Source organism: Amblyomma maculatum, chromosome 7 (assembly GCF_055883805.1).
Source record: "Amblyomma maculatum isolate TAMU_Amacu chromosome 7, ASM5588380v1, whole genome shotgun sequence".
Lineage (NCBI taxonomy): Eukaryota > Metazoa > Arthropoda > Arachnida > Ixodida > Ixodidae > Amblyomma > Amblyomma maculatum.
Genome location: NC_139350.1, coordinates 41,808,811 through 41,834,113, shown reverse-complemented (window position 1 = coordinate 41,834,113; position 25,303 = coordinate 41,808,811). Strand labels below are relative to the sequence as shown.

General features: G+C 44.2%; 1 protein-coding gene and 1 pseudogene across 1 annotated transcript; one reads left to right on the top strand and one right to left on the bottom strand.

Annotated features, from left to right (window-relative positions):
* Positions 1 to 5,731: 5,731 nt before the first annotated feature.
* Positions 5,732 to 8,316, bottom strand: LOC146183087 (uncharacterized; annotated as a pseudogene).
* Positions 8,317 to 10,222: 1,906 nt separating this feature from the next.
* On the top strand, positions 10,223 to 11,358 carry LOC146183086 (uncharacterized). The gene is made up of 2 exons (XM_084608322.1): positions 10,223 to 10,643; positions 11,102 to 11,358. The coding sequence occupies exons 1-2, from the start codon at positions 10,223 to 10,225 to the stop codon at positions 11,224 to 11,226; spliced, it is 546 nt and encodes a 181-aa protein (XP_084464448.1). The 3' UTR covers positions 11,227 to 11,358.
* Positions 11,359 to 25,303: the final 13,945 nt, after the last annotated feature.

Sequence of the window (25,303 nt, the reverse complement as noted above, 5' to 3'; positions counted from 1 at the left end):
ACCAACGACCAGACAATAACTCATTCACAACTTACAACTGGAAACATTTTGTGCATTAAAAAGGGTTGTTTTACTGGAAAAATAGAAATCATCCAATATCATCATCTGGCAGCTCTGAAAGGATAAATTCTAATCTGGAATCGAAATATCGATGTTTGACAACATAACTAGAACAACAGTGACTATATCAGGCTGCGCTTTATTGTATCACAATATAATGCAGGCTCTAATATAAAATAAACATCAAACAAAAAATTTAAAAGGTAAAGAAATATGTATATCTATCAACATTGTTATATTAAGCTGCAAGAACAGTAGAGAACAATGGAACTGCAAACTTTCAACCATTAACCAGACAATGTCTCATTCAGACCTTGAAACTGGAAAAACTTTGTGCTTTAAAAAAGTATGTTTTACTGGAAAAGTAAAAGAAACTGTCCAATATCATCATGTGGCAACTATGAAAGGACAAATTGAAATCTAGAATGGAAATATTGACGTCTGACAACATAAATTTGTCAGTGACTAATCAGCTGTGTTTTTTATTGTATCAAAATATAATGCAGGCTCTAATATAACATAAACATCAAACAAAAAATTTGGAACATACAAAATATGTAAATCTATCAACCTTGTTATGTAAAGCTGCATGAACAGTTCGCAACAATGGAGCTGCAAATTTTCAACCAACAACCAGGCAATAACTCACTCAGACCTTTAAATTGGAAAAATTTTTTCATTAAAGATGGGCGTATTACTGCAAAAATAAAAGAAACTCTCCAATATTATCATCTGGCAACTATAAAAGCTAAAATTCAAATCTAGAATGGAAATATCGATGTCTGACAACATAACTAGAAAAAGAGTGACAAAATCAGGTGGAGGTTTTTGTTATCAAAATATTGTAACGGGTATTGCGCCAAGCCTCTGGGCAATGCATTGAGCCTAGAAGACTGCCGAAGTCCGAGAGCAGTCCGAGAAGCGGTCTGAGGGCGGTTCCAGGCAACCAACGTTGTCGTCTATGCCAACCAGCAACTATAGTGAACTAGAATAGGAGTAGTGGGTCGAGAGAAGGCGGCGGGCTGAAGCTGTTTGCGCCGACTCCGACAGATGGCGCTGCCGCTCCCTTCACCTGTTGATACATCAGGGAACAAATTGGCAAAGAAATAAATCATCTTGTAAAGAGCCTATCTGGGTTTCAGGAACAATTGCCGGCATAAGGGCATGGCTAGGGGTAGTTTATTTGGGAACAGGACATCAATGCAGGCAAGAAAACAGGGATCTTGTTGAATGTCTCAGTGACAATATAAGCCAGATTGGAAATGGGGCCAATATTATTCTACTGGGGGACATAAACGGCCACATCGTCGATCTGGATGGATACACGGATTGTAACGGCAAGCTAATGCTAGATTTCTGTGAGCGACACGATCTAGTTATAGTAAATAGAGAAACAAAATGTGAAGGCCAAATCACGTGGGAATTCCGCGACAGGCAGATGACCATTGACTATTGTCTAATGTCACAGGAAATTTATAGCAAGGTCACAAAAATGGAAATAGACGAAGAAGGGGAGTGTAGTCTGGGAAGTGATCATAAACGTATTAGTCTGCAGATGGGGCCCTTGATGAAAAGAGAAATGGAACTTAGACAAAACGTAAACGCAAAATTAAACAACGATCAAATAGCGCAGATAGCAGCAGACATAGAGGAAGCAATAGAGAAAAGCCCCATGGAAGACTGGGATTATGAACAGGTAGAACTACTCATAAGGAGGAAAATTCAGGAGGTTAAAGTAGCAAACCGCTGGAATGGAAACAGGAAGTCACGGAGCTGGTGGAATAAGGAAATCAGGGAAGCTATTGAACAACGACGGGCTGCTTCAAGGGAACACCAAATGGCAAAGAAAGCACAGGTATCTCAGGAGGAAATCGACCAAAAATGGGAATCATATCGACAGAAGAAACTTCAGGTGCAGGCTCTCGTCCAAAGTAAACTAAGACAGTCCACCGATTGCTGGATGGCTGATATACACGATGCCTCTAGAGGCGGAGCAAGAAAATTCTGCAACCATATAAGCTGGCTAGGGAAGAAGAATCAAAGAAAGCAGGATCGGATTCAAGATAACAAGGGAAATTGTTTAAAGGGAGATAACGCAGTGAACTACATTACATCAGTTTTAGCCGAGTCATTTAAGAGCGACGATAGGGTAATCTCCGCAAATCAGGTAGCAACACAAGGTAGCAGTATACAAAGCAGCTTAGAACTGACCAATCTAAACTGGAAAAAGGCAGAAAAAAATATTCTTAAAACGCATCTACAGGAATACATGGAATTCCAATCAAGCTGCTTAATGAACTCGGTCCAAAAAGTAAGGAAATGTTAAAAGCTCTGAAAACAGTCATAACGAATAAGCAAATTCCGGACAGCTGGCGGCAGAGTAAAATGAATTTGATTTATAAAGGGAAAGGAGACAGGATGCAGAAAAAATTCTTCAGGCCAATTACCATAACATCGGTTATGTACAGGTTAGCCATGCAGGCAGTGAAATTAAAGGTGTAAGCATGGGTTGAAAGTAACAAGATACTCGGAGAACTTCAGAACGGCTTTAGAAATAGTAGGCGCTTAGATGATAGCCTGTTCGTGCTTACCCAATGCATCAAAATATCTAGAGTGGAAAATAGACCTTTGTATTTGTCCTTCCTGGACATAAACAGGGTGTACGACAACGTAAGCAAGGAACTCCTGTGGAACATATTAAAAGAAGAAGGTATCGGTTATAAGATAATAGAGTTCCTACAGGAAATATACCGGGATAGCAAAGTAGAAATTACGTGGGAAGGGATAAGAAGTACGGAGGATGTCAAAGTATGCAAAGGATTAAGACAAGGCTGTCCTCTAACACCGGTGCTGTTCATGCTTTATATGATAAACCTGGAACGGAGGATACAAGACAGTAACATAGGTTTTAACCTGTCATATAGATTAGGTGGAAATGCGGTAGAGCAGCGCCTCCCCGGTTTGATGTATGCAGACGATATTGTGCTGCTAGCTGAGAGTCTGGAAGAATTGCAAACTCTATTTAAGTATTGCAGTGACGAAGGGGACGCTCTAGGCTTCAATTTCAGCGCAGTTAAGTCGGGTCTGATGATTTTCAATGGCTCAACTGATCAGGGTCTTAAAATACAAGGCCTTGAAATACCTAGAGTAGCAGAATATAAATATCTGGGGGTATGGGTAAACGAAGGATTGGCATACATTGGAAAGCATGAGCAATCACTTAAGGCCAAAGGGCGAAGGAATGCCGGGATAATGAAGCATAAGGCATTGTGGGGATACAATAGGTATGAGATTTTGAGGGGTATTTGGAAAGGAATTACGGTGCCCGGACTTACTTTCGGAAATGTGGTTTTGTGCCTAAAATCAGAGGTACAGTCGACATTAGAAAAAAATCAGAGATCCGTTGGACGATTGGCACTAGGTGCCCACGGCAAAACTACAAATGAGGCGGTACAGGGAGATATGGGCTGGGCACATTTCGAAGTGCGGGGAGCTCAGAGTAAAATATTATATGAGGAACGCCTGAGGAAATTGGACAGTAGCAGATGGGCAGCTAAAGTATTTAAATACCTGTACCTAAAAAGCGTTGACTCACAGTGGAAGAAAAGAACTAGCAAACTAACTAGTAAGTATGCTAGTAACAAGTACAGAGAAATAAAGAACATTAAGCGACAGGTGAAAAACACAGAAGGTAAAAATTGGATAAGTTCGATGGAAAGAAACAGAGTGTAGAATTATACCGAAAGTGGAAAATGCAGATCAGGAAGGAAGATTTCTTTGATAACTCAATAGGCAGTGCCCTACTTTTTGAAGCTAGATCAGGGTGCCTTAGAACACGCAGCTACAAAAAGAAATTTAACAATGGAGATGACGCATGTGCTATATGTGGAAACTCCAGTGAAAAATTGCCCATATTATACTCGAATGTAATGGTATCCATCCGGAAGTTGGTGCAGGCGCAATCACTGTTCCTGAAGCTCTGGGGTTTAGAGATAACAGTGGCCGGGTGAATAAACCGGCGGTGGAAACTAGCAAAAAACGACTGGAAGATTGGTGGCTGAAAAGCAGAGAAGTGACATAATGTTAGTAATGTAGGAACAAAATTTAATAAATAGAATGATGGCTTAGTTAACCATTCTAAATCAATAATTAAGATATAGGGAGAAAAATGAGCATGATAGCTACTGCTACCACCCCGTTTCAAAGGGGACACTGCTATATTCCATCCATCCCTGGCAAGCAAGCGCTCGCTCGCAGCAGCTCGGCGAGTACCTGGTGATCAGGCAGGTATGCTCCTGAAGTTATTCGTGCTCTAAGAGGTTTAATCTTACATCAGGCATTTATGGAAGAAAGGCAGATAGTCCTCTCTTGTAAAGTCATAAACGTTCCGTGTGACGTATGGCTGGCGTGTGTTCACTGCATGTAGCTCCCATAGGCATGTGAAAAGTCTGATTGCGTTGGAAATATATACAAAATGGCTTTATTTGCAATAATAAGCAAATATTTCCGAGAAAATGCAAAGCAGCACTGGTGGAACTGACTGCCGCGAATTTTACACACTCATGCTCAGCTTAGCAAGTTTGGCTCTTTTTCGCTTTGCGCTATTTTCGCTGTTCAGTCCTTTGACGAGAAAGTGCAAGCGAGTGAGGACATAGAAAGAGACCACCTTCATGCTAATCTCTTCCTTGTGTACACTGCACCCAACAGCATTAGAATGAATGAATGTTTGATTCACAAGCGATATCACGTCGGAGATGCTGTTGGCGTGCAATTCTCCAGTGCTGAAGCATTCTGTAAATAAATTTTCCAATTCAGCGACGAAGCAGTACAAATCTTTCGAGGGGTATAAAAGTCCACCCCAGTTACAATGTTTTGTATACTCGGATGGGAGATGGTGCTCTGCTGCCTCATTTGGTTCCACGAGAAGAATACCTTTGCAAGATGCACAGTTAAGTTTCAAGACACATTTTCTGGCCACGTACCCTGCCATATAATAAATAAGTCTTGAGTCACTCTTTTCTACCACTAATGGCAAGTGTTGGTCATTTGCAGGTAGCACCTTAACGAGAGAAGTCTCAGCCTGGTCTAGTTTACCTTGAGCAAGAAGCTCATCGACTGTCTTTGGGGTTTTAGTTTGCTCCTTGTCACTTATGTTCAGGAGGGCACTTATCGCTTCTGGAGTGGCGTTGGCCCCGTCAACGCTTCGAGCAAGGTTTTAAAATGATAGGCAGTTCACTGTGATGAGGAACTGCTCTGGAGAAGGATGGGAATTGCATCCACTGGACTGCCTGAATATTCCAAACAAGTGCTCCACAGGGTCTGTGCTCAAACGCGAAGTCATTAGGTACTTAAAGCGAAGTGCCACTGTCAAGTATTGCAGCAATGATAGCGTGCTAGCCAGGGTAACTCTAAGTCCAGTCGCTGTGGAATCGCTTAGAAAGGCTCGTTTTCCAGAGGTGCCAGCTTCCCACTTGTCAAGATAGTCCAGAATGTCCACAAGAATGGCAACTGTTGGAGATGCTGGCCTGAGTGCTTCGGCAGGAAACCTTGACGTCATGGCCGTTATCAGTTTCTTTATCTTCCTGAAAAGAAGACAAAAATAAACACAAATCAAACGCTGTATGCAAGGCTAATGCCGACTGGCATATCAGTAATTCATGGGTAGTATATCTCACGTGAAGAATTCTTGCGTAGCTTTGATGGAGCCGCATTTCCTTTCAATATCTTTCTTGTAAAATGCCATTTCTCTCAGGACGTTTGTCCCGAAAAGTTGGAAGGCATACGAAACCCTCATTTTCTCAAAACAGTTGGGATCTGTATGCGCTTCAGTGAGTCCAGGCATGACTTTCAGTGTCCGCAAGCTGCAGTCGCGTCGGAATGCTTCTCGAACAGGCCACATTGAAACCTAGAGAAATGCAAAAACAAGATTGCAGTTTTCCTCAATTACAAAAAGCGATACGTAGTTTCAAATGTGCCAAATTACCTTTCCTTCAGGGGCGATAAAGTCAGCCCTCTGGAGTCCATTTCGTAAGCACTTCATCAGATGAGGGAAGTCCGAAACGAAATGCAACTTCCTCTCTCTGTCAACGGGATGATCCACTTTGCACATAACACTCTTTGCTGATGCACCAACCCCTTCAAGGCTCCACATTTTTCGGTTCCAGGCCGCCCCATCGCACGTTATGTAATCTACGAAAAGTCCGGCGTTCTCAACAATAATAACAGCTTCGATCAACATCTTACATAAAATATCGCCCTTTACATTTCCTTTCGTCGCGAAGACACCGACAATTTGGCTCCATTTTCCTACAAGGGGCACAAACATAATTACCATACCATGATCGCACGGTTGGTGTTTATCCTGTGGTTTCGTAAAAGTACCAAGGTCGACGAAGCCTTGAACTTCTCCTGACGAGGTCATGCTGAAGTGCTCAGACAGTTTGATCTCGTTGGCTAGTAGACTCCCATGCCTTTGAAAATTTGACATGCTCGATGTCTTTTTCTTTATAATATACATTGTCGTCGCACTAAAGCCAAACGATGACCGGTATGACCTCATATATTTTTTATAGTAGTCTTGCTTGGTAGCACAAGGATATCATGCTTTCGTATGTGTTTGTACAAACGGGGACTTTTGAGCTTCATCAGAATGCACTCTAGGATCCATTCCTGGTTGTAGCGCGTACCCCTCCTGCTTGATCTTTTTGTTGCTTGAAAACATTGCCGCACACTAGCCTGCTGTTTTCGTGGAAGGCAACTGATGCTTTTTTCAAGCACATCTTCTTCAATCACTACATTCTTGGCCCTCATTTCCTCCAGGCGTGCTGTTAGACCAAGAAGCTTGGTTGAAATGCGGCGATTTTTCTGGCTCAGAAGTCGAAATTTTGTGGTCTTTGTGGCAGCTGTGCACTTTTGTACCCTCCGCTTCAAATGGCTTTTTCGCGTCAATAGGGCCTTCCGCAGGTACTTGCATGGAATGCATGTTGAGCCTGTAGATAGATTCAAAAGAAAAATATATTTCTACGCGTTGCTTGGCAACACCGGCCGCTATCAATTGCTTTTTTTATGTTGATCCTTTTAATGGCATGCAGCTGCAATAGTGCGATATGCTGCACGTGCAATAAGATCATATCAATGAACTGTAAAGGCTACTTCAGCGAAGGTGAACCAGAATTTTCAATAACAGGCTTTTCTAGAGACAGCGATAACTGCTTGACATTGTGACACCTGTGTTTGTTTATATCAACAAACCGATAAGCCATATTGATTTTAAACCTCATTAACTAATTTTTTAACGTTTGCATCAGTAAAACAGTATTGCTCATTAAGAATTTGGCTAGACCGGTAAAAAATGTGCATTGATGCAAGGGCTCACCTTTGTCATGTACAGTTCCGTTGCATTTGGTGCTCACAAAAAGGCCATCTGCATCCCATATCTGCTGCTTGAGTCTTTCTGTGAGCGGCACACCGACCAACTCTTCTGGTCTACCCACGCCTTTACAAATTTGCAAAGAATCTGGCTCTTGTAGCACTTGCTCCCTTTCGCTCAGTGAGCTTAAAACCTTTTCGGAAATCAGTGTCTTGCGAACAAACGTGCGGCAAAGCACTGTACTTGGGCTGTCTCCATAGTTCATGAACACAGATTTCTCTATGCTGATAGCGTGTGTTTCACAGTTGAGGGAGCCGTGGACGAAAGCAACACCATCGTAGTTCCAAAACTTGTGCAGTGCCCAGAGCTCAGATGGTTTAGGGACTTCGCTTAGCTGAAACGCATAACTCTCGCGAGGCTCACATAACTCCGCTGCTTCGTCATTCTGGGACGTAGTAATCGGTAATATATCCCCTTGTGCGCATTGCGTCTTGGCCGACAGGTCGCTAGGCACTTGCAAAGACGTTCTTTTTCTTGCTGGCCTCTCGCGCGAGGGCTTTTTGGAGAGATACGCGGGAAGGTTGGGCAGAATTGTTGGTGCTGCATCTGGTGAGAAATGGCTTGCCACGTGGTATGCGCACCTCTTTGCCATTGATGATATGCACATAGTCTCTTAATATATACTTCTCTTCAAAATGCAGCTCACACACGGCATCCGTCATTTCCAGGGGCTTGTCCGCACGGTGCAAGTTGCGCTGCCACGTGCGGCGCCTTGCTTCGTCTTCAGGAACCCCGAATAATGATAACTTCGGAGCATCCTTCACTCCACTGTAGCCAGTCCTACATCCAGGAGCAAAACAATAGTTTCTCCGCCGAGGTTTGCTCATCTCGTAATATCATGGGCTGTACAGCACAGCAGAGATGAAATCAAGACGCATATAAATTAACGTATGGAAAAAGGCTTGCCCATAATGCTCTTGTTGAAACCAGCGTGCGTACCCTACGCATATGCGTGCACGTGCTAAGATTGCCGCACAAAGTGTTCCGTTTCTCGTACGGTCAGTGGATGGCCCCTACCTGTTCCCTGGAGAAAGTCGCGGGGTACACTGAATTGTCTTCTGACAATGAGATTTGGGGAATTACGCCTACGTTAAACAGCATAACAGAGGACGACACACTGAAAAAGCACGCCAAGCCAGAGCGCGCTCCCCATGTAAAAAGCCGGCGCCTATCGCAGCGAGCTCCGGAGTATAGTGCCTAGAATATACTGGCTAGTGTGCCGTCCGGCAGCGCTTCCCTATGGGCGAGGGTGGCGCAATTTGCAATGAAAGCCAGTTCATAGCGGCAGAGGGCGCTGCTTGTCGGGAGGGTACCACAGGAGCAGACGACGCGGTTTTTTCGTTTCAGAAGCCAGTCTGTTGGTGTTGTGCGTGCATATGGGTTTTCAACTCGGTTCAAGCTGAATCTGGTGCTCTTTTTTTCACGAAAGTGCAGCGTTTGTTTTTGTGAGTGGGGAACTGCATATGGAAGTCGTTCCGTGTGCTCTTGTAGCAATTTCGGTGTGACTGAATCCGTTGTGTGCGTGCGCTGTGTGGGCGCTGTGTGCGCCTTTGGGCGCTGTTTTTTTTTTTCATCATATCTACGAAGAACAAAATGAGTTCTTGATTGTAGTTTTGTCTGCACGGAAATATGTCGAAACCAAAGCGGCAGTTCAAAGAGAAGGCTTGCTTTGTGCCTTTCTGCAAAAGCGGTCTCCGGTCAAACAAGGAGAGAGTTTCAATGTTTACTGCACCATCTGATGCTACGCGGCTCGCAGAATGGGAACGCCGCATCAAAAGAAAAGACAGAAAGTTATCGTCAATGGCTGTGGTGTGCGAGAAACATTTTGAGAGCGACTATATTGAGCGCGTGTTCCGTGTCACCGTGAACGGCGTTACAAATGAGCTTCCCCGCGATAAACCACGTCTGAAGCCCGACGCCATACCTACTATATTCCCGGATTACCCTAAACATCTTGCGCGCAAATCGCCAGCAAAAAGGAAAAGTAGAAATCTGTGCGAGAAAGAGCCTCCAGCAAAGCGTTGCAGGCGTGGTGAGCCAGAAACCTCCGAGTTGAGTTCAGCCATTGGGAGTGCCGAACCAGTGATCCTTGAAGAGTCTCGGCCCGCCAATGGAGGTGAAAGGAATGAAAATTGCTCGAAACGTTGTAGTCCTGAAGTAGCAAGCGCTGCTGCTGCTGAACAACCCCCTCCAATTACCAGCGAGAGCATGCACCCATTCCTCAACATATCTATTCCAATAACTTGGATGAGAGTACCAACGTTTCCCGCGGAATCATTGGCTTACGCCTACTGTGAAGCCGAAGAAAATAATTTCGCCATCATTTTCACAGAAAAAAATGGTAGTGTTTGGAAGACCTTCACCTGATGGACAATCAGTGTTTACCTGAGGGGAAGAAAGAAGTCAGAACAAATTGTCATGACATGCGAAGAGGCCGAATCCTTGATCGAGGAAGTTTCATTGACAGCTCTTTGTGGTGGATGCGGCATAAAGCCTGCTTCTGGAAAGTACACTTCCTACAGGGGCATGATTTTTTCTGAGAAGTGTTTGCTATCAGTAAAATCCGATGGAGAGTCCTGTGCTTTCTGCAAGTACCTGAGAATTCTGGCTCAAAACCAAGCATGCAGACAAAAGAGAAGGGAAAGTGAAATTGCGAGGAAGTCTGATGAAAAGAAAGAATCAAAGAACATATCTCGAATTCTATCAAGGACTAAGAAAAAGTTGGCAGGCGCAATGATGCAAGTGGCTCACATGAAAGAACAAAATGAGGCTCTTTGTGAAAAAACATTTGACAGCAAAATTAAGTCCCTTCCCACAAAGCAACAGCTGGCTGTAAAAAATTGTTTCCTGGCTGCACGACGAAAATCGCATAAAGGCATGCGATACGACGACGAATGGATTCTAGAATGTATGTTGATGAGGATGCGAAGTCCGAAGTTATATGAGCACCTCCGAAGAGAAGCCATTATGGTCCTACCAGGGCGAACTTGCCTTCAAAAGTACCTGAAGCGTTTCAAAGGTGGTTTTGGCCTCAGCACTAAAGTCTTCAATGCCTTAAACGAAAAGACGAAGACCATGGATGTTTACAGTCGTCATTGTGGCCTCATCATTGACGAATTAAAGCTATCGGAGAACCTAAGCGTGAAGTCAGTTGGTGAGTTAAGTTTTTATTAGATTCTTGGAATGCTCTGTGCCATATACGGAAAATGAGGAGTTTTGCTAAGCATGTCTACACAGATTACAGGTATGCGCCCACAAACAGCCGGAAAGGAGGCTTTTATGTCTGCATTTCAGGGGCGGTCAGCGTGCGTGAGCGATACAAACGTCAGTTCACTGAACAAAAACTAGGCTGAATTTCTGCTAACAAAAGTAGGAACGATTTGCCACTTCCCAACATAGATCTAGAGAAGTGATAAAAGAATACACTGGAATATTCCTGGAGCTCGTTCTGGCGCGAAAAAGGTGATAAAAGAAAGTATATATATATATATATATATATATATATATATATATATATATATATATATATATATATATATATATATTCTGATCTGTGTTGAAATATGTTTGGACATTAAGCAGTGTTCCTTCTGGGTTTCTTTTTCAATTAAGGCGACATCGAAGGCTTTGTTGACCTCGGCGATCATACACCTGCTGACCAGAAGAATGTGCTGGCAGACCATGGCATGGTTTTGCTGTTTCAGCCATTTACTGGTAAGGTGTGTTTAATGCTTTGAAATATTGTCACCAACCAAAATTAAGAGCCCATGTTTTCGCGTCCGAGTTGTTTTGTTTCTTCAGATGCGGCGCCAACAGGAAATGTTCTTCTTTTCCCCACTGATGTCATCTGCAGCGTTTCCAGGTTATCGTATAGGCCTTTTTATCGGGCGAGGGAGATTCGAAAAGCCTCCTCTCTGGACTTTTGAAAAACCGGTTTCCAACGACCCAGTAAAGAGGCGTCATCCTTCCTGCCCGCCGATGCAAAGGTCTATAGTGTACTACAATTTATAGTTTCAAGAAGGCTCCCCTCTGAATATATGTGAATGGCCTGTGTCACTTTGCAACAACGGCGAACCAAGACCGCTGGCTCCTCCAAGCAACTTCTTGACACACAAAAAAAAAAAAAAAACGTGTCTCAAAGTTTGTTTGTCCGCGCCATTCGGTTATATGACTTCGGGTGATTTGCAGCGAGTATATTTAACCGCCGGGCCACTGAACGCAAAGCGTGCGTGTGTGAAGTGAAAATCGCGAGTGGTTCCACAGGGCGATTATCATTCCCCGTGTCTCGAATGTGTCATATGACACAATTGAAGCTCCTGCGAGGATTCGATAGTCTACACCGCAACAACTACCTCCATTAAAGTCAATTTTGTGCTTCTATTGCTTAGCACCGTGCTTCGGTTGCGGTACGTTAGCCTAACAGGGTTGGGCTTTTTCATTATTTTCTTAAAATTCTTCATTTAATTCAGCAATTGGTACGACGCCGAGCCTTGGGTGTGTTTTCTTTAGGTTGGCGATTTTTCAGCCTAAGGTATACTTGATTCGCATTTTTACTTGATTTAAACTCTTGCTTTCTCAACCAAACTTCTATCGAATATGTTCACTTCCTAGAGACGAAGGTGGCCTCGAAACGCGTCAGCTCCTAATAAATTTTGGTTGTAGCCAGTACTTCAACCCTAACCAGACGGTCTTCCATCGAAGATGTGCTCTTTTCAATAACTTTTTCTTTGTTATATCGCAACCTTAAATATATAAACATACGCACATATCTGTGAGCGATAACTTCTGCCTTTCTGCAGGAAACTGGACTCAGATCCTAGGGGTTTTTGCCTCAAAGGGAAATGATAAAGCCCCGACCTTGGCGAAAATTATTTTGGAAGCCACTGTCCTTGCGGAAAAAGCTGGCCTCTTCGTGGATTCCATAACGTGACGGCGCTAGCTGGAATAGAGGAATGTGGCGGCTTTTTGGAATACAGGGTAAGAGCAAGAATGCAATTTCACGCAAGATACAAAATTGCTCTTTTACAGTGTTTTGCTATTTTGAAGCTTTAGGTTTGCATTGTTTAAAATGTGGCGATGGAATAATACCAGATTTTATCATTTTGGATTTATTTGATTTTTTCCCAGGTTCTACAAGCCACGTCCGAAATAGCACCAAGAACCCAGTAGATCAAAAGAGAAAGCTATATTTTTTCTCAGACTTTCCACATTTGACTAAGAATGTCAGAAACGGGTTTGTTGCAAAAGGATACCTCACACCAGCTGGACATGTTCACTGCGGCATCATACAAGCAGCTTTCGAAGTGGATCGGGAAAATGTGACCCTCAAGGTGATGCCAAGCATAACAAATGCACACATCAAGCCGAACAGCTTTGAAAAAATGAAAGTTGACATCGCTTTTCAGCTGTTTGGTGACCAAGTCATCAAAGGACTTTTCATTTACAAAGAACAAATTCAGTCTTCATATGGGATAGTGCAGCCGACAGTAGATTTCGTGCAAGATATGAACCGTCTGATTCGTATAATGACTTCGCGAACAAGCGAGAATTGGCACTCAAGCCTAATAGTCCGAACGAACAATATATCAAAGGCTTCTTAGAGTATCTGCAGGAATGGGAGCAGCATGCGAAACCAGCTGGCGGTGGCTTCCTTACGGAAAACACATCGGCAGGATTAAGAGTGACGATCAAGAGCAAACTTGACTTGTTGTCGTTCCTGACGTTGGCTGTGGGGTTCAAATATCTGCTTACGTCCCGAGTAAGCCAGGATAAAATTGAAAACCTTTTTGGGATAATTAGGCAGTCGTCGGGATGCAACTACCACCCCACCGTTTCACAGTTTCTCGTTACTGTAAATCTACTAGCGTTCTACAACCTGGCGAAACCGCCTAGAGGAGGAAATTGCACCCCAGAGGTGACCAAAGCACTGCTAAACCCAAATGAGCTGTGTGAAACAACGAGCAGTTTTCTCTCAGAGAAAATAGATGACCTACTTCACCACGGAAATCCCAGCGAAGCTCATGACGTTGTTGAAGTAATCGTGTCTAGCAGTGACCATGAATCATACACAGAAAAAAAGAGCAATAGTGCTCTAATTTATTATACTACAGGCTATGTGGCAAGAAAGATGATTGCCAGGAGCTGCTGTCCACGGTGTGCAGACTATCTTTGCGTCAGCAAAGCAGAAGCTGGTGCCGATGCTTCTTCATACTGTACTGCTCATTTTGATAATGGGTGCCTGGTGTACCCTAGCCAGAGCTTGTTAACTGCTGTAAATGCCATGGAGGATGCCTTTACAACGTTTTTTTAGTAAAAACGAACTCCATGAAGGAAGTTTAGTTGAATTCTTGACCCAGCTACAGCAGGTGTCTTTTCCTGAACTTGGCTGTCCAGAGCATGAAAAGGCAATTCTAACTGCAGTTGTAAAATTTTATGTTCTCGTTTTTTTGTCAAGGGGCTAAACAAAGAGAGGGAAGCTCGAAGGCAACGACAAAGGTTTCTTAAACAGCGCCGCTGCCAGTAAATGCTCCCCTTCATGCTCTGCATGCAACTGTCTGCGTCTTGTTATTGTAGCAATAAAAACAAGTGTTGCATTGTTCTTTCCTGCATTATTCACACACACACACACACACACGCGCGCACGCACCCACACGCTATGACTGAACTGCACGTATTTGCTTGTCAGCAAATGTAGAGTACACATTGAGAACCACCAATCTATTTCAATTGAATTAGTGTAGGTAGAACACATGTACGCATATGATCCTTACATTTTGTTAGGAAAAAGCTACCAAAATGACATTACACCAATAAAAGCCTATGGTGCTACCGTCGCCCGGGTACATATTCCGTTTTTACTTTGTGAGCACCGGGGATGTTCAAAACTCGAAGTTGCACCGAAGCGGCGATGATTGAATATGCCGCAAAATTCTAGTCTAAGTTCAAAACAAACCTTTAAACTGGTAGTCAGCTGCCTCCAGTAGAACTGTGGTCTGTTACCAACTTGACGAAAGCAAAGAAATGCAGCGCGCGCCTAGACCTCTTGCCGGTGTTGCGAGAGCGCGGTAGGCTGCGGGCGTCGTGACAGATACCCACCCAGTTTGCAGCGCCCCTGGCGGCGGCCGCCGGCATTCATCGCTGGCGGCGCCACCCAGGAGGCCGCGGTCGGCACACTAGCCAGTATATTCTAGGCACTATATCCGGAGTATGAGGAGGCTGCGAAGTGAAAGGCGCAGCAGCGCCGCCGCGCGGTAGCCCGAGATGTCGGCGCCACCTACTTCATGCGCTCCGCTGGCGCGGCGCTTCCCTCGCCCCACTACACCTATTCTAGTTCACTATACCAGCAACCACTACATCGTCTATGTCAACTAGCCACTGATTGCCTCTGCTTCGTCGTCGACTATAGTTTGTGTCAATATAGAGCAGGCTCTAATATAAAACAGACATCAAGTACAAACTTTTAGAATATAGAAATTATATAAACCCATCAACCTTGTTATGTTAAGCTGCATGAGCAGTCAGCAACAACGGAACTGCAAACATTCAAACAGTAAGCAGATAACTCAGTGGGACCTTTAAACTGGAAACATTTTTCGCTATAAAAAGGGACGATTTACTGCAAAAATAAAAGAAAATGTCCAGTACCATCTGGCAATGATGAAAGCATAAATTCAAATCTAGAATGGAAAATTCGATGTCGGACAACACAACTAGAAAAACAGTGACAAAATCAGGCAGAGCTTTTTTTGTATCAAAATATAGTGCAGGCTCTGAAATAAAATAATCATCAAACCAAACATTAAGAATATACAAAATATGTAAATCTATCAATCTTGTTATGTCAGGCTGCACGAAAAGATGGCAACAATGAAACTGCAAATTTTCAACCACCAACCAGACATTAACTCATTCAGGGCTTTAAACTGGAAACATTTTTTGCATTAAAAAGTGATGTTTTACTGCAAAAATAAAAGAAACACTCTAATATGATTATCTGGCAACTATGAAAGCAGAAATTCAAATCAAGAACAGAAATATCGATGTCTAACAACATAACTAGAACAACAGTGACTGAATCAGGCTGAGCTTTTTATTGTATCAGAATATAATGCAGGCTCTAATGTAAAATATACATCAAACAAAAAATTGAGAACGTGCAAAATATGTAAATCTATCAGCCTTGTTATGTTAACCTGCATGAACAGTTGGGATCGAAGCAACTGTGAATTTTCAACCACCAACCAGAGAATAAATCATTCAGAGCTTAAAACTGGAAACATTTTTTTGCATTAAAAAGCGCTGTTTTACTGCGAAAATGTAAGAAACTGTAGCATATTATCATCTGGGAACTACTAAAGCATAAATTCATATCTAGAATAGAAACATCGATGTTTGACAACATAACTTGAAAAGCGACTAAATCAGGCTGCACTTTTTATTGTATCAGAATATAATGCAGGCTCTAATATAAAATAAACATCAAACAAAAAATTTAGAATATACAAAATATGTTAATCTATCAACCTTGTAATGTGAAGCTGCATGAACAGTTGGCAACAATGGAACTGCCAACTTTCAACCAACAACCAGACAATAACTCACTCAGAACTTTAAATTGGGAAGATTTTTTAATTAAAAATGGACATTTTACTCCAAAAATAAAAGAAACTCCAATATTATCATCTGGCAACTATAAAAGCTGAAATTCAAATCTAGAATGGAAATATCGATGTCTGACAACATCACTAGAAAAAAGCGACAAAATCAGGTGGAGCTTTTTTTATCAAAATATTGTTACGGGTATTGCACCAAACGTCTGGGCAATGCCCTGAGCCTAGAAGACTGCCGAAGTCCGAGAGCAGTCCGAGCAGCCGTCTGAGCATGGTTGCAGGCAACCAACTCCGTCGTCTATGCCAACCAGCAACCACTTCTTTGTCTACGTCAACTAGCCACTGATTGTCTCCGCTTCGTCGTCGACTAAAGTTAGTATCACTGCCCCCCTCCGCCATAGCATCGACTCGATGCGACACAGTTCTACTAAGAAGTTAATGAAAGGGTGCTCAAAAGTATCAAAGGGACCAGCAGCGTTCACCAAAAGTTCAGTCATCCATGATCATAAGAGGGCTTCAGCCGAACCACGTGCACGGCTTCAGGATACTGTGGCCTGTGGGACGAAGCTGAAGCTACGGGAACAACGGCGTAGGTGACGTCACTGACACGGCAAACAATCTCGTAAGGGCCGAAGTGTCGGTGTTGTAACTTTTCAGATAGGCCGCGATGACGGACAGGTGTCCATTCCCCGACGAAGTCGCCCGGCTCGTAAATGACGATTCTTTGGCTAAGGTTATACCGAGCAGCATAATTCGCCTGTTGTCAGTGGATTCTGAGGCGTGCTAGTTGTCCCTCTTCCTCAGCATGCTGAACAAAGATGTGAGCACCAAGTTCGGCCTCAGAGCCGCAAGAAGGACCAACTGGCATCATGGCATCCAATGGAGTCCTGACTTGGCGACAGAAGACCAGTTTGAACGGGGTCAGTCACGTCGTCTCTTGAGTGGCGGTATTATAAGCGAAAGTTATATAGGGCAAAATCGCATCCCAGGTGCGGTATTCTTTGTCCACATACATAGAAATTATTTCGGTGATGGTGCGATTGAGCCGCTCCTCCAGCCCGTTGGTCTGAGGGTGACACGCTGTCGCACATCGATGGCTAGTGTGAGTCAGATTCATGACAACCGGATTAGGCGAGCCGTAAAAGCTGTTCCACGGTCAGTGATTACAACAGCAGGGGCGCCATGACGTAGGACAACGTTATGAACAAAAAAATTAGCAACATCGGCTAAAGTACTTTTAACAAGGAAAACGGTCTCTGCGTACTGTGTTAGGTAGTCTGTCGCGGCGACTACACAACGGTTGCCAGACGAGGACTTCGGAAAAGGACCGAGAAGATCGAGGCCCACTTGATGGAAAGGGGTCTTCGGTCTTCAGGGGAGCAATAGACTGAAGTAATCCAGCGGATTTCAATGGCGGAGACTTCCGACGTTGCCAGTCACGACATAAGCGTACATAGGCCCGCACCGATGGGTGTCCCATGGGCCAATAATACTTTTGACGAATTCGTGCAAGTGTACAGCTCACCCCCAGGTGGCCAGCGGTGGGTTCATCATCACAGGCAGTCAATATATCTCGGCGCAACTCGGACGGCACAAGGAGAAACGTCTGTTCACTGTTAGCAATATTTCGCTTGTAGAGCACGTTACAACACAGAGAGAACGTTTGAAGATCACGATGAAAAACACTGGGAATACGGGCGTCGACGCCCTGCAGATAGTCGACGAGTGACGCTAACTCTGAGTCTGTTCTCTTCAGCTACGCCATTTGGGTTGTACTAATAGCCCCCAGAAAGGGAAAATCATCGGCCGTTTCATCTGGACATATGGCAATGGGTGAGCGCGACACAGTCAGCATCCTGATACTTCCGTCCTGATTTGTATACGACGGTTACGTCAAACTCTTGTAATCTAAGTCTCCATCTAGCCAATCGACCTGAGGGGTGTCTGAGGTTCGCGAGCCAGCATAATGAATGGTGGACGCTTATAACGCAGAAAGGTCGGCCGTAGAGGTATGGTCGAAACTTGGTGAGGGCCCATAATACCGCCACACATTCTTTCTCAGTTGTTGAATAGTTGGTTTCGGAGCGGGTAATGGTTCGGCTCGCGTAAGCGATGACCCCTTCTGCACCGTCTTGCCACTGAATTAGTACTGCACCAACCCCAACGTTGCTGGCATCAGTGTGAACGTCAGTTGCCGCGTTTTCGTCAAAATGGCCTAGTATCGGGGAATTCTGTAGGCGGCTGCGAAGCTCAAGGAAAGCAGCCTCTTGTTCACTTCATCACAGGAATGGCGTGTCATCTTGAGTCAGTGTGGTTAGCAGTTCTGAGATGTGTGAAAAGTCTCATACAAAGAGTCAGTAATAGGAACACAAACCTAAGAACCGTCGAACAGCTTTCTTGTCAGTAAGGTGCGGAAAACCAGAAACGGCAGCTGTCTTTTCAGGGTCCGGGCGAACAAGTTTTGCGCTGACCACGTGACCAAGGAAGCGATGTTCCTCAAAGCCAAAGTGACATTTCTGCAGTTTGATTGTCAGGTTGGCGTCTCGGAGAGCTTTTAACACTAGGCGTAAAGTTGGTCGAAGGTGGTCGAAAACATGACGGCATCATCCAGGTAAACCAAACACCACCGCCACTTCAAATCGGACAGAACGGTGTCCATCATGCATTGGAACATAGCCAGTGACGAACATAGGCCGAACGGTAGCACCTTAAACTCATACAAGCCATAGGTTGTCACGAAAGCAGTCTTCTCCCGGTCTCTCTCATGCAGTTCTGTTTGCCAGTACCCACTTTTTAGGTCTAGCGACGAGAAGTATCGGACATCTCGCAGTTGATCGAGTGTGTCGTCTATGCGGGGAAGTTGATAAACATCCTTCTTAGGGACGAGATTGAGTTTTCTGTAATCAACACAGAACCGCAGTGTTGACCTTCTTTCTGACGAGAACTACCGGTGAAGCCCACGGGCTTGTAGATGGCTGAATGACATCTTCGGAAACCATTTCGGTGACCTGTCTATGATTCGCTGCTCGTTCCGTTGGAGAAACGCGGTACAGGCGTTGGCACACGGGGCGCGTGGTCTCGTCTTTTATTATACGGTGCTTGGCGACCGGAGTTCGGCCCGCTTTCGAAGACATTGCGAAGCAGTCTACAAAATCTGCCAAGACAGCCGAAAGCAGATTCTTCTGAGCCGGCGATAACTAGGTGTTTATTTCAACAGCTGGCAGAACGTGATGAGGTCCCTCTCTTGAAGGGCTTCTTCCACAGTGCTTAAATGTGGACACTCAGCGACGTGTTGGAGGAAGGAGATCACCATGCCTTAGATGAGGTGCTGAAATTCGTTCGAAAAGTTGGTGAGCAGAACGGTAGTGCAGCCATCCCATAGGTGGACGAGACCTCAGGCGACAATGAGACCCCTTTCAATCAGAAGCTGGATATGACCCTCCGCCATGTGCCCTCAAACTCATGAAATAGGTCATTCTGCACACGTATTACGACACTGCACCATGGTGGCAGCGTTACATCATCCTCCACAATATGCAGAGCATGGCTACAGCGATGTCGGGTGTCGAAGCGTGCCACTGCCCGTTTAGTCGAGAATGTGACTCGTGCCTCGTGTAGGTTGATCACAGCACCGTGTGCCTGCAGAATGTCGAGCCCCAGAATCAAATCTCTCGAACAGTCGCGCAAGACAACGAATTCTCCAACGTAGACGAAAACGCGGATGCCAATTCGGGCTGTGCACCTTCCGGTGGTGCTAATGAGGTGACCTCCAGCCATGCGAATGCTAGGGCCCAACCTTGTCACAACTGTGCTCAATTCCAGGGCGAGGGTGTGGCTCATCACTGAATAGTCTGCACCGGTGTCAAGTAAAGTGATCGTGTCAGTTCCGTCAAGTGTCACGCACAAACAGAAGAAGCGCGTCGGATGCTGTCGCTAAACTGCCCCTCTGAGAAACAAGCGTATCGGTGTATAGGCGGTGGAGGATCTTCAATTTTTCCGACAGCACCGGCCTTGCCTCCGAGGAATGCTGCAATTAGGTTTCCCGGTGTGGACTGGGAGAACGCCGCTCAGTATTGCTGGCGTCTCTGTGAGGGCTTCGGTAACGGTACTGCAGCGGAGATGACGATCCTGAGTCATAGCGCCTGTATCTCCCAGGCCTCTGACAAGCCAACAGATGAGCTTCAATTTCGAGCGGCCATTCGCCGTTCTGTAGACAGGGCGCATCGGGTCCGAAGCCGCGAAGTCCCACTCGTCGATATGGGCATGCACGGTAAAGGTGACCGGCCTCCCCGCAGTGGTAGCAGATTGGCCTGCCGTCCAGCGTATGAAACACGTCCGACTTGCGAGGGCATAGAATAGGCACCACAGCTTGAGCCTATGCGTGATACGGACTGATGTGGCTAACCACCAATGTCGGGTCAATAGGACCAAAGGCAGCTGCTTGACGTGCAATGAACGCGTAAGTTCGTTTGTCTTTGACCCATGGAGGTATGGTAGTGACAGGATCGTAGGCAGCTGCCTGACGAGCAACGGATGTGTGCGTGGGCATTTCATCGACGCGCTGCAGTATATTGGTGACAGGGAATTCATGAGCAGCCTAGCGTTCTTTATCTCTGACGACTTCGGTCAGCGATGTCACTGGCGCACTCTGAGGCAGACGGAAACTTCGAAGTTCCTTTAGAACAACCGACCGAATGAGGTGACGTAAGGGGTCCGCACAGCCTCGATGGCAAGACGAAAAAACATCTAGGGCCAGGCTGCTGACATCTCGGTTGTACTGCCGGGCCCGTTGTTGGAGCGTCGTTTCCATGGTCGTTGTCTCCGCGAGGAATTCAGCAACGGTACGCGGTGCATTGCGAACATGGCCCGCAAGCAGCTCCGGCCTAATTCCACGAGGTGGCGAAGTTCTTCTCTTTCATATTGGGATCTGCGTGCTGAAAAAGACGGGTCACGTCTTCTCAGTACATGGCACACTTTCATTTGGGCGCTGGTTTCTGGACAGAAGTGCAGTTTCAGCTTTTCTCGCGGCGGTCGGCGTTGGGGAAGGTGGTCAGCAGTTCACGGCAAAATGTTTGCTAGGTGGTAAGGGTGCCCTCGTGGGTTTCGAACCACATACGCACAGACTCTACTAAGGCGAAGTAAACATTATTGAGCTTTCGCTCGTCACACCACCCGTTGTACCGAGCCACTCTCTCGAATGTCGGCAGCCAATCCTCAGCGTCTTCGAAGACATCGCCGTGAAAAGATGGTGGTTTTCTCGACGGGTGGCAAAGGATCGGAGCTGAGAGCCTGGGATCAGTGGACATGTCGAGGTGGCTAGACAGTTGCGGCTACATGATCCTCGTAGGGGAGGAAAGGGGCCCAACCTCAGGCGACAGTCCACGGAGGCGGCGACTGAGTTTCTGGTGGACAGGAGTCAGATCCATTGTGAAGTGTGTAAACGTGAGAAAGCGTACCCCGCTCCTCCACCACACTGTAACGGGTATTGCGCCAAACATCCAGGCAATGCACTGAGCCTAGAAGACTGCCGAAGTCCGAGAGCGGTCAGAGAAGCGGTCTGAGCGCGGTTCCAGGCAACCAACTTTGTCGTCTATGCCAACCAGCAACCACTTCATCGTCTAAGTCAACTAGCTACTGATTGCCTCTGCTTCGTCGTCGACTATAGTTTGTATCAATAAAGAGCAGGCTCTAATATAAAATAGACATCAAGCAGGAACTTTTAGAACATACAAATTATATAAATCTATCAATTATGTTAAGCAGCATGAGCAGTCAGCAACAACGGAACTGCAAACGCTCAACCAATCACCAGATAATAACTAATTGGGACCTTCAAACTGGAAACATTTTTCGCTATAAAAAGGGACGGTTTACTGCAAAAATAAACAAAAATGTCCAGTATCATCAATTGGCAACTATGAATGCATAAATTCAAATCTAAAATTGAAATGATGATGTCTGACAGCTCAACTAGAAATACAGCGACAAAATCAGGCGGAGGTTTTTTTTGTACCAAAATATACTGCAGGCTCTGAAACAAAATTATCATCAAACCAAAAATTAAGAATATACAAAATATGTAAATCTATCAACCTTGTTATCTCAGGCTGCACGAACAGTTGGCAACAATGAAACAACAAATTTTCAATTACCTATTAGACATTAACTCATTCAGGGCTTTAAACTGGAAATATTTTTCGCATTAAAAAGGGATGTTTTACTGCAAAAATAAAAGAAACTGTCTAATATGATCATCTGGCAACTATGAAAGCAAAAATACAAATCTAGAACAGAAATATCGATGTCTGACAACATAACTAGAACTAAAGTGACTAAATCAGGCTGTGCTTTTTATTGTATCAGAATGTAATGCAGGCTTTAATATAAAATAAACATCAAACAAAAAATTTAGAATATTCAGAATAAATAAATATTTCAACCTTGTTATGCTATTCTGCATGAAAACTCTGTAACAACGGAACTGCAAATTTTCAATCCCCAATCAGACAATACCTCAATCAGAGCTTTAAAAAGGAAGCGTTTTTAAAATTAAAAAGGGATGTTTAACTGCAAAAATAAAAGAAACTGTCCAATATCATCATCTGGCATCTATGAAAGCAGAAATTCAAATCTAGATTGGAAATATCGATGTCTGAAAAGATAACTAGACTAACAGTGACAAATTCAGGCGGAGCTTTTATTTATCAAAATATAGAAGAGGCTCTAATATAAAATAAACATCAAGCACAAACTTTTAGAACATACAAATTATATAAATCTATCACCCTTCTTATGTTAAGCTGTATGAACAATCGGGAACAATGGAACTGCAAACTCTGAACCGAGAAGCAGACAATAACTCATTCAAAGATTTAAAATGGAAATATTTTGCGGATTAAAGGGAATGTTTTGCTGCAAAAATAAAAGAACCTGGCCTATATGATCATCTGGCAACACTGAAAGCAGATGTTCAAGTCTAGAACGGAAATATCGATATCTGCCAACATAACTAGAACAGTGACTAACCCAGGCTGCGCATTATTATACCAGAATATAATGCGGCTCTAATATAAAATAAACACAAAAAAAAATATTTTAAATATAAAGGAATATGTATATCTATCAACCTTGTTATGTTAAGCTGCAAGAACAGTTGAGAACAATGGAACTGCAAACTTCCAACCATTAATCACACAATAACTCATTCAGACCTTAAAACTGGAAACATTTTCTGCATTAAAAAGGGGTGTTTTACTGTAAAAATAAAAGACACTGTCCAATATCATCATCTGGCAACTATGAAAGTACAAATTAAAATCTAGAATGGAAATATCGATGCCTCACAACATAATTGTGACTAATCAGCTGTGTTTTCTATTGTATCAGAATGTAATGCAGGCTCTGCTCTAAAATATACATCAAACAAAAAATTGAGAATATACAAAATATGTAAATCTATCATCCTTGTTATGTTAAACGCTAGAACAGTCGGGAACAAAGCAACTGTAAATTTTCAACCACCAACCAGAGAATAAATCATTCGGAGCTTAAAACTGGAAACGTTTCTTGCATTAAAAGGTGGTGTTTTACTGCAAAAATGAAAGAAACTGTCCCATATTATCATCTGGGAACTACTAAAGCATAAAATCACATCTAGAATAGAAATATCGATGTCTGACAACATAAGTAGAAAAGTAACTAAATCAGGCTGCCATTTTTATTGTATCAGAATATAATGCAGGCTCTAAAACAAAATAAGCATAAAAATATTTAGAACATACCAAATCAGTAAATCTGTCAACCTTTGTTATGTTAACTGCATGAACAGTTGGCAAGAATGGAACTCTAAACTTTCAACTAACAACCAGACAATAACTCATTCAGAGATTTAAACTAGAAGCATTTTTCGCATTAAAAAGGGTTGTTTTACTGCTAAAATAAAAGAAACTGTCCAATATCATCATCTGGGAACTATGAAAGTAGAAATTCAAATCTAGATCGGAAATATTGATGTCTGACAACATAACTAGAACAACAGTGACTAATTCATCATCATCATCATCAGCCTGATTATACCCACTGCAGGATGAAGGCCTCTCCCACATTTCTCCACTTAACCTGGTTCTGTGCTAGCTGCATCCACTTGACCCCTGCAAACTTCTTAATCTCATCCGCCCACCTAACTTTCTGCCGCCCCCTGCTACGCTTTCCTTCCCTTGGAATCCAGTTTGTTACCCTCAGTATAGTGCTCTAGAAGATTGGGCAGTGTGTTGGCCGCACCGCGAAATGCATGGGAGTGGGGGGCCGCTTTTGCGATGACGGAGGCGCCACAACGCAAAGGGCGCCACCAGCAACTGGTGTGTCTGCCGTCCGGGCGCCCGCGTATGCGCGCTGTGCGGCGGGCGGATACCGTGTGCACTGTACGTTCTTGTTTGCTTGTGCGTCGCCTCGAGATATTCGCGACAAGATTTTACAAATATGCGGGTTAACAGGGCTCAGTGCTGTTAGCAATCACCTAATTTATTTTCCATTTTGGCCGTCGGCAACACCTCGGGAAGCAACATGACAGGCTTAGAAAGCAGCTTGGAGAGGGCGTACAAATTCACTCACACAGCACACTTCACTCGTCGTATCGCTCGGTTTAGCATTCCTAATGCACCTAACTGATGTCCAGAAATGTACTCGTTTTGAAAAGAGGGCAGTGTGGAGACAGGACGTATGAAAAAGTCAAATATGTAACACGTGCGTTCGAGCGCTGGCTACTGTGACCCCATTACCAAAACAGTCCAAAATGGTGTATTCCATTATTTCACGCACAAACTATGCGGTCTACTACACTACGTCACCTGAAGCCACAAGAGAAGTCGGTATTCAGTTCGAATGAATTAAATGTGGACTACCCCGCAAGGAGGTATACATAGGACATGAAAAACGAACGACACCACTCCAGGTAAAGGGCTACTGAATAACGGAACACAGTGGGTCAGGAAAGGTGGAAGAAGTGGGAAGTAAAGGTTTCACAGGAAAAAAAAGAGACGTGTCGCCTACCAGGGAGGGAGAAATGGGTTGGTGGAAAGCACGCAACGCCGTGAAAAGAGCGACCGCGAATGTCAACATAGGTTTGCAATTTCTGTGTGGCACGGCAAACGCACGACGAAGAAGGCAGGCAGCTGAAGACGAAGTAAGAAAATAAAAAAAAGGAAAC